The 10,411-nt window shown below is 39.3% G+C and overlaps 1 protein-coding gene across 1 annotated transcript in view; it reads right to left on the bottom strand.

Moving 5' to 3' along the window:
• Nucleotides 1–10,064, bottom strand: part of LOC102194794 (LIM domain only protein 7-like) — a 32,028-nt gene extending 21,964 nt beyond the window's left edge. Inside the window, exons 1-6 of the mRNA XM_013908482.1 lie at nt 9,942–10,064; nt 9,682–9,769; nt 5,685–5,755; nt 5,168–5,237; nt 2,415–2,521; nt 1,820–1,850 (exon numbers count right to left, since the gene is read on the bottom strand). Coding sequence (XP_013763936.1) covers nt 1,820–1,850; nt 2,415–2,521; nt 5,168–5,237; nt 5,685–5,755; nt 9,682–9,750 — 348 coding nt within the window. The 5' untranslated portion in view covers nt 9,751–9,769; nt 9,942–10,064. The remainder of the gene's footprint in view (nt 1–1,819; nt 1,851–2,414; nt 2,522–5,167; nt 5,238–5,684; nt 5,756–9,681; nt 9,770–9,941) is intronic.
• Nucleotides 10,065–10,411: the final 347 nt, after the last annotated feature.

Genomic DNA, 10,411 nt, shown 5'->3' with positions numbered 1-10,411 from the left:
CTAGCTGTCATTTTCTGCAATTTCTTCCTCCTCACATAAAGCAACTTGGATTGATGCCCTTCTATGGCCCCGTCTAGCTCTCCTGGTGAAAAACCACCCGTCTCCTGTGATCTCCTCCACACTGTTAAAAAACAGCAAACCTTCTTGTGACAGCACAGCCTGAATGAGCTGCAGGTCCATCGTGGGCTACCAGTAATGTCAAGGACACTAGCAGAGAGCTAAACTACAGGAAACTCAGTCAGGAGGGATAAACGCAGCGAGCAGTGGTCTACAGCCCCCACTTGTAACACCACTCCCGGTTAATTGGTTCTCTTGTTGTTGCCTGAACCTGTTTGATGACAGTTTATGCTTCCTAGCTGAAATTTAACTGACTTTGCTCAAAACTGTGATGATCGAATGTGCCTTTATTTCTTTAAAGCAGTGCAGTGAGAGGAAGAAAAAGATGATGATAATGAAGAGGAGGAAAATGAAGAATTGAAATATGCACCTCTGAACTGCATTCAGTTTTTTTGCCATGTGTAAGAATCAATTTTTCCTTTGAAGAAATCACTAGTTTCACTTCTGAATTTCAGCCATCAGTGTCAGCATCAAGGTGCACCAACCAAGCTACTTCGATTTTCCAAGTAAAGCGATGTTCCACGACTCACTATAATAATCCCTTTTTCAAAAGTAAGCATTTCTGTTTGTCATATTAGACTGTTGGCGCCATTATAGCTGCAATTAGTTTTATTTTCCCCTAATTTGTACAAGCAGAGCGTAAACAAGCATTCGGGGCTTATGTCAAACTTAATTAGGATAAAATGTGTTTCTTTCTCTCCAGTTCTCTCTCATGCCAAGGAAATTACTTCACTGCTTGCAACAGATCACAGGTTAATCCTATATTAGCCATGCATGATTCCATTTTATTTAATAAAGCAAGAAACCCATAATTACTCTTGGCTTTTCAAAAAGTCCTTATAAAAAGGGGAACAAAGATGAAAATTAACAGAAGGTTGGATTAATAAAAAAAATAAAAAAAACTACCCTAATGTACATAAACCCTGATGTTAACATTATTCTGCAAGAGAAATCCTTGAATCGGGCTAATTTATCACAAATCTGAATCTCATCTAAATAAATATTATTTAAATATTTTTCTTAAGTCATACAATTTTTTTGAATGTACTCACAAAAACAAAATGAGAACTTTAAAGAAAAGATCTGATGGATTATATAAAAGACCAAGTGTATTTTGTATTGTATTTTATTAACATTTTTATCTTAATAAATGGAGTGCAACAGTTCATGCTGGTGTGCTGCATTGTTTTGGTAAACCGTTCCAATTGGCCCAAATTCACCCCAAGTGGTTCATTTGAAAGAATAATTAACTAAAAACATAGAAATAAAAAGAAGGCTACATCAGTGACTGTAGTCTGGACGAAAAAACAAAACAAAACCCTCCGTCCGGGGTTAAAGTTCACAGCTACTGTGCGATTTAAATGAGGCTTCACACGTCCATGTGCATCACTCAGTTTCACACACAGACTTGAGGCAGTTAAGATGGGAGTTTCCAGACGGCCTCTGCCACTTATGTATTCTTATATTTCCATCACTCTAAACTCTATGAGGGCTTTAACACCAGGCTCCTGGGATTTGCCTCAACCTCAGCAAGCTCAGCAGCCCCTCCTCAAGGCCACCTTATTTGTCATACTTCTGGACAAGTCTTCAGCATCAGTAGTTCAAGCTAATATATTGATGGATACTGCTCCCTTTATGGCTTTATATCCAACTCATTTACCCAGAAAGGAAAAGACACCCCAACAAGAGAATAATGACTTACATTTTTGAGTCGTCTGTTGCCTTCGTCACGCCTAAAATAAAATTTCAAGACAGAAATAAGTACTTAAACAAAAGAGCCAAACATCTGCTGCTACAATTTACATTTTGATTGCGTCACTGAAAAGTCCCGGTGAATGAGATAACTGCGAAGGAAAAAAAGTTACAGTGACATCTTAAGCCTTCTCATTTGCAATCCTCACTAATCAGCAACTTATCAGGTTTTATGGAGAACAGGCCATCAGCTCATATAAAGGAGCAGCTTGTTAGTGAAAGTGCAGACATTTATTAATGCAAAGCAGCACGTTCACTTTTATCTTTTTAAATACACACACTGAAAACTCAGTCAGTGGTAACTATAACCTACGCAGAAAACATTAGGCCCTCATGTATTTTGCCAGTACACAGTGGTTCTGCTCATACTGTATTTTTTATTTTATTCTGTATATGCCATTTCTTTTGATTTTCTTGCTTTTATAGCACCGATGTGGGACCGTACAATTATTTCACTGTACTATTGTACAAAGTATCACTGTGAAATTGCAATAAAGTTAGAGTTAAAGGTCCAGTTGCAGCGGTATGTGTTCATGCAACTTCACCTGAGTGTCACACGAGTGGAGATGTCCTGCAGGTCACCTGGATGAAACAGCTGGGATTCATTTAGTCCCAGTTTCTCGCAGGCTTTCAGGAAAACATTCACATTATCCTGAAATATCAGAACAGATGAGAAAAAAAAAAAAAAGCATGAAAAACTAGAGAAACAGTTGATGTTTGTTCTGATAAACTAGTAATGACCAACTCCAGCCTCAAACAGTTAAAATCCACCTCATCCAAACAATTCTCCAAGTGAGAACAGCTTGGAGTACAACCTACAATCAATTCTGATTCATCATTAATCATCTATTCATCTGTCAAGAAACACTCAGTAGATATCTAATAAGTAACCAATTGTTTAGAAATCATACTTGCTCTGTTCAACCACCACAGCAGGTAGGATTACAGCCAAGCACAACTCTAGAGCTGCAAACAGATCTATTTAGATTATCTTAACATATCCTATCTAGTCGTCTGTCAGTGTTAGTACAGCTACTCCTAAAGGTCACCATTATCATTTTTGAATTAGTTCAGTATGGTTCAAAGTATTGAGAAACCACTCATTTCTTTACATTTTACTTCCAGGACTTTGTCACTTGTAAAGTTCTTGTTTTCCTGTCTTTCAAAGGTTTTCTTTTCACTCATTTTCAGTTGAGGTCTTGTACCTTTCTTGCACCACAAGGCAATTTGAAAATGTTTGTCTACAGCAGGGTCTGAGAAATGCACAGTCATTGGACTTTCATCAAATGAAGCTGGAATCTAATTTTACACCTGATTTTTAAATTCTAATCATTCAGTAATAATCTCACAGCGACAAAATGTAGGAGGCACAAAACTGCAGTTTTCCAAGTCTTAAATATAAAGGATCAGAAAAGGCAAACACATAAATATCTCAGTTCAGGCCTGGTCCAGTCTGAATCTGTGATCTTTATCATTTTTTTGGATCTGTCCTGGCAGGCAAGACCCTATAAACCCTTTGGTTCTGGGTTGACCCACCAACTGATTTAAAGATATTTCAGGGGAGAAACATACATCGAGACCAGTACTCCAAATTTGTTCCTTTTTCAAGTGTTTGACATGTTAAGATGAAATGTTCAGAACAAACCATCTACAAATACATTTAGAGCCGTTTTCAGATTTTAAAGTAATTTCAACCTGAATTTCATACTCGAATCATCTCCAAGATCCAAATGTGAGACATCTGACTGCTTGAGTGTGACCACTTAGAATACGAGAAATGATTTACCATTGATCAGTGTGTAACATATAGTAAGTGTTTGCATTGTGTTGTGACTGGCTGACAGCCTGATGGCACAGAGTTGGAGCTACAAAGGCGGATTATATAGATTTTATTCTGAGCTGATAAATATGCAAGGTAATCACATTCTCCATCCTTACACATTAACACATGAAAAGCGCTCATGTTAAACACAAAAATAGGACACTAACATCGAACTGGGCCTCAGTGTTTGTAAAAACGTAAACTTCAGCAGATTGGCTTACTGCACTTTGAGCTTTGTGACTTCATAAATGAGGAAATGAACTGGGGTGTCACACAGCAGGTTCATGTGCAGCAGGAGGTTAGGAGTCCGAGAGAAACTCAGTTTGTTGCAGAAAACCTGCTCGCTGCCAAGTTAAGTTCACAGACTTTATATACGGTAATCGACTCAGGTAAAGTTAGCTCTCTTTCTGGAAACAGAAAGCATTACTGAAGCAGTTTGAGAGCATCTTGACACAACAGAACAAAAAGGCAGCCAACATCCAAAGAATTTTGGTAGACTTCAAGAAGACTGGACAGCTAGTCCTGAAGACCAGTCAAATAAAAGTTTGCCTAAAAGCACTCAGGCTATGCTCAAGAATAAAGGTGCTCATACCAAATATTATCTTTCAAGCATGTTAGAATTGTGCAGACTCTGTTTTTGCCTAATATACACCGTGTTTCTGTGTATGATTACATGCGTTTCAACAGATCACTACAACCATTTCTCAAACTAAATATGAAAACATGATTATTATGTTGATGATATTAAAACAGTCAGAGGTGGATAATTTAGCAGCCTCTATTGGTAAATAAACAAACTGCATAATTTATTTAAAATAATGATCAATGTTTTTGTCCCCATTTGTGCATTTTAGCATGTAACAATTCCAACTCCCATGTAACAAAATATAATAAAGACTGAAACTTCATTATAAATAATGCCGAAGCTTCAAAGGCCGGACAGAGGATATTTATTGTGTTATTCAAAGAGTTTCTCGATAAGTGTCGATGTTGATTTTTAATTGTTTAATTTGAAGTTATCAGATTAAAAACAAACAAAAGCTCCAGTATTGCTCTTTAGGTTGTGAAAGTAAGAGCCGAACCTCTGCTGCATCTCCCTCTCCCACCCCGCCATCACCACCAGTGCATCCACCGCTGGGCTCCATCTATTGGGCCCTGTTGGGAGCTTGAAATCGATCTTTTCCTGGTCTTGCTTTGGGCTGTTTTGGCAATTATACTTGTATGAAGCTATTGAGAAACAGCCTGAAGCCAAAATAAAAATCTTCATTTGCATCAGTTCCCAATAAAAACAAGCTGAAACTTTGCAGTTGGTTGAAATGCACGTTCATGTTTAGTCAGACTACAACAACACTGTCTCCTTGTGCCTGCAACAGGAAACCACACAATGTTTCAACACTTCCTGGCTAACAGGTGTCTTTTTTGCTTTCTTGCATACTGTGATTATGCAGACGTCATACAGCTGAAGTGTAAACTCACCAGACCAGCGATTGGAGTAGACAGCCTGTTCACCCTCTTGATTATTCCGGGTTTCAACTGATTAATTAGGCTGCGAGTGAAGACAATTAGCAAACAGATTACAAAATATTCCAGCCACAAAAGATAAGAACTGGTAAACAGTCCTAATTTTGACTTCCATTGGCAGACGGCATTTTAGATAAAGAACCACAACTTTTTCTTTTTTAAGCCATCATCCTAAAATCAACTTCTGGGTTAACCAGCAAACATCAGAATTGTGCGTCTGCACTTGTTAATTTATGAGTGTTTATCTTTGCTTACTTTTAAAGATACTCAGCAACCTCCAGACTGCAGTTTTGGATGCTACTGTTTTTAAAAAATTGTTTCAAGGCTGCTGAAGGCAAGCTGGCAAATTAGCCTGCATACACTCACTAATGATAGGTCTGCATGATAATTATCTTTCAAATTAATTCTTACAGATAAAAGTTTGACCAAAGTAAACCTGCAAAACACTTAAAGTTTGAGCATCATTACTTACTCGCAAAGCAGGACTCCGTTCTCTAATGCGGCACGGAAGTCACTGCATCCAAACGACTTTCCAGTCACTTCCTAAAGAGGGGAGGAGAGAAAAAAAAAAAAGTCAATTATTTGCGTTTCTTTGCTTAATGACTTTTTTTTGGGAAAAGTTGAAGTTACCAAGAGTGCAATTAAAAACACAGCTGGAGGTCCAACAAAATGAAAAATATAGGCTGCAGTGTGGCATGTACAACTTCATTTTCAGACTCCTTTTGTTTGTTTCTTGTTGTTTTGGCAGTGCGCCTTTACTAGAAAGAATGAACAATAAAATGGACCGAAAACACTGGAAAAAAATAAATAAATAAAATTAAAAATTAAAAAAAAGGCACACAGGACCGACTGGTATGTCGTTTTGACCAGAACCGGCTATAGCACCACACCAGTCCAAATATACTGGAAAAAGCTTGATTCACGGCAGCTCAGCTTCACATGCGCTGCTAATGGATTACTGCTAGATGACACACTTTCAGAGGTCTTTTCCAGCTCACGTCAATCTCAATCAGAGCTTTTTTGGCACCCCACAATGGACCCACAGCCTATTAGGCAGTGACATTCAGGTTTGGAACAAGTGTTCAAATCCAGTAAGTAACAGAAATAAGCATGACTGTATGAATACGTATGACTGTATATAATTCATGCTACATTTTAAAAAGGTTCCAACATGCTTAAAATAGTACCACATACTTCTACAGTACTGACACCAACACCATATATCCACCACTGTCTGTATAAACTGGTGTAAACCAGCACATTAATGATTAAAGTATGTTAAAGTGCTTGCAGAGTTCAACTATTAAAGATGATATTTGCCCTTTATACAGTCACCCATTATTTTAGCTATCACAAATATTCTAATCACCCAATCACATGGCAGCAACTCTGTGCATTTAGGCATTCAGACAAGGTCAAGAAGACTTAAGTTCAAACCAATCATCAGAATGTGTAAGAAAGCTGACATGGTTGACGCAGCCAGACGGAGCTCTGAGTGTTTCAAGAACTGCGGAAAATCCCACCAGATCTTCTGGTGGACCTCAGGAAGAATTAGCAGTTGCTGTGGTAACGACTAATGGGTGCCTAAATAATGAATAATGAACAATGAACAAGCACCTCTATGCTTTACAGAGAATGGTCTGAAAAACAAAATCTCCATTGAGCAGCAGATCTCTGGGTAAAAACACCCTGTTGATATCACAGGTCAGCTGGAGATGGCCCGACTGCTTCAAGCCGATAGGATGGAAACAGTCTCTCAAATGACTGCTGGCTACCGCCATCAAGGTAAGCAGAAGGTATGCTTTGTATTAACAGTTTAGGCTGGTGGTAATGGTTTAAAGGTTTGGGGGATATTTTCTTGGCACACTTTGGGCTGCTTGATACCAGTTGACCATCATTCAAACACCACAGCCTACCTGAGTATTCTTGCTGACCATTGTCCATCCCTTTGTGTCCATCATGTGCCCATTATCTGATGGCTGCTTCCAGCAGGATAAAACACGATGTCAAAAACTCAAATCATCTCAAGCTGGTTTATTTAACATGATCATAAGCTCACTTTACTCAAATGACCTTGGCAGTTACCAGATCTCAGACCATTAGAGCACGTTTGGGATGTGCAGGAACAGCAGAGTCCAATCAAGAAACCGTGTGATCGGAGCAAAATCTCTGGGAGATGTTTCCAGCTCCTTATTTAATCCATGCCAGGAAGAATTAAGTATTTTGCAAGCAAGTTATACCAGTATAGCAAGTTGTAGTTAATAAAGTGGCCAGTGAGTGTATACACACCACTTGGTGTCAAAAACAACTATGCGAAAAACATTAGGAAGCCATAGTTTCAGTTGAAGTTAATTAAAAAGACAAAAATATACACACTACCTCTTGTAGTTGTTGCTGTCAACTATAAGAGTAAATTAAGTGACTTGGGTAAGAGCAGCTGAAATATTCTCCAGCTGCCACATAAAAACAAATAATTACAATACATCTACAGAGAAAAGCAGCCATAAAATGTATGTAAACAAGCATTCACACAACCACTCGAAGGTTGTTTTTGCTCTGAACAACAAATATAGCATAACCTATGGAAATGATTTGACATGGCAGGAGCAAGAACAAGGCAAGCGGGGTTTTGTAATGAGGACATAAAAATGGGACTATTAAGGTTCGGCTCCATAACTAACACGGGGCCCCAAAAGGCTATTCTTCTCACTAATTAGTCCCCCCAGGAATCCACAATTACAATTCATTTTTAGTAGAATCGGGCGCTGGGTACAGAGCGAATGCGTCTCAGTGGAATCAGACAAACAATGCAGCGCAAGGTTAACACAATAACACACAATGCGGCTGTGCCGTGGCATGCTGTCTGTTCTACAGCATCAAACACGTAACGTGGTCATTTTAATGAACAATAGTCCCCGAGAAACCACAAATTAAATGAATTTTATCCGTGTGCAACTCGCAAACCTCGCCAGATTGCTTCATTTGTCTAAATAGAGTGTCTCCCAGCCAAAAAAGGATCAAATGACCCCGGGTGGGAGAAAAACAAGCATCATTACATGTAGTCTTTAAAATAATGTATTATTAAGAGCTGCAATGATCCGCCAATTAATCCACAGCAAGTTGCTATCAGGAAATAAAGCAGGAATTTTTCAAAAATGCCAAATATTCACTGGTCAAACACAAGATTTGTTAAAAAAAATAAAAAACCTGAATTACAGTCAATATGTTTCATATTAATGAAGGGATGATGGTGTTACTCTAAATGAGGAGAATACATGCTGGACAGCAGGAGGGGGAATCTTCTGCTTCTCCAAGAAACTATGACGTCATATCAAATAGCCCAATTCATTATAATTTCTCCTGGAGTACAGCAAACACTTACATGATGTTGCTGCCAGTTCTGTGCCAATGATAAAACAGTTTGGATGCTTGAATATACGGAAGCTTATTATCCCCCAACCTGTAGCTGGAGATATTAGTGCCAACACGTTCCCATTGTGATCTGGCTCAAGGAACGGTGCATTTACTTGTTTGCGAGCAGCAGGCCTCGCTATACTCCCGTCTAACACATACATGCCTCATCACGGTTCACCCGTTCTTTCATCCGTCAGTGCAGGAAAATAGACGTGCAAAACTGGCACGGGCTTTCTGCCAAGAGACCCCTGCACAAAATTCTCACAATGATCTGCTCGGACACAAGTGACATTAATGGTCCCATTTAGAGTTGGTCGACATCCAGTGCCCACCGTCTACAAGTTGTAGCCATCGGTTATGATTTAAGGATCACAGTTTCTAGTTTGGACAGGAGCAGCCTGAAATAACCTAGAAAATGCACCACACTCAAACCACATCCTCCACAATGCATGCAAGGCAAAGCCTGCCTGCCTACACCACATGCCAGGGTAGCATGCAAAGTGTTACATTTAGCAAATTTAACCCATGCCTTATATAATATCAGCACACTGATACTAAACAAACCTCAAGTAAAGTGTGCACATTATTATTTTCCAGCTTCTTTTAAATATTAACGATTTATATGTCTTTTCTGTATTTGAATTTACCTCTGAAGCCCAGAGACCTGCAGTCAAATACTTTCTGAGCAAACAGACTTCTCAGATAGGGCTTTTTTATGACCCTTACCTGAGTCTTATCAAGGCATAGTTTGCCTTTGAAACGAAAGATTAAGTATGCAAAAGATGCCACACTTGATGTTTGAGAGCAGAGAGCCTCAGTCAGTTTAAAGGTGTATGAGTTTATAGTGAGTTTCAACGATACAAATTATGCACAGGTGCTTTTGCATGGCTGCTTCTGGTTAACGTTAGATTTCCTGTCTTCACAGCGGGTTAAAATAAAGCGACACCAAACCTTCTTAATTGCTTGTAATTAATTGTCTGCAATAAGTGAAGAGAAGCACGTCTTAGAAGTAAATAAAGGGAGAGGAAAGAGTGAAGAACTGAACCTTCAGCTACCTCAATCCAGCGTTTGGCCTCGTTGAATGCGTCTGCACGGCTCACACTGGTCTGCTGACGCCACTCCATCTTAGTCTTCTGAACAACTCTAACGAGAGGGCAAAAAGAGGCGAGAATTCGTTACATTCATTAATTACGGAGCACGGAAGCCACGAACCTGCAGCAAGCCTATCAAATAAGGTCAGTAGTATCAGCACACACCCACATCCAAGTGATACTTTAAGAAAAGGCACAGTAATAATTTCTGCCTGTTTGGTCACCTTACGCTGTGGCTTGGCTGCTCACCGGTGAAAGTCTTCCGCTAATTGACACCCAGTTTAACACCGGACCGTCCGTACTCCTGCCACCCCGGAGCCCATCACTGACAGGTTCCGCTTATTGGATGAAGTGTAGCGGAAGGTCTCCGCCCACTAAAAAACTTTCAGGCAAAGTTTGAAGCGAAACCAAAGATGAGCCGAGGAGGGGAGCGTAGACTCTTCATCCCCCTGCTGGCCAGCGGCTGCACTGCACCACCAAGAGATGAGGTTTTAACATTTCAAATACTGAAGAGCCTAATTAATAACAAAAAGTTGGTTAAGGTTGGTTAATTCCTTTAATTAGGTTGTTTTTTGGGTTTTCCGGCGGGTTTTATTTTTTTTTTTTTTTACATATCAAGCTTTCTAAGTGGAATTCCTTTCCCAGTGTGATCATAGTGATGCAGTTCTGATGGAGAATATATATCTCTCTTGGC

This window comes from Pundamilia nyererei, unplaced genomic scaffold (genome assembly GCF_000239375.1).
Source record: "Pundamilia nyererei isolate P.nyererei 1_Seehausen unplaced genomic scaffold, PunNye1.0 scaffold00011, whole genome shotgun sequence".
In the NCBI taxonomy this organism is placed as follows: domain Eukaryota; kingdom Metazoa; phylum Chordata; class Actinopteri; order Cichliformes; family Cichlidae; genus Pundamilia; species Pundamilia nyererei.
The sequence above is the reverse complement of the archived record's forward strand: the minus strand, read 5'-3'. Positions and strand labels throughout refer to the sequence as shown.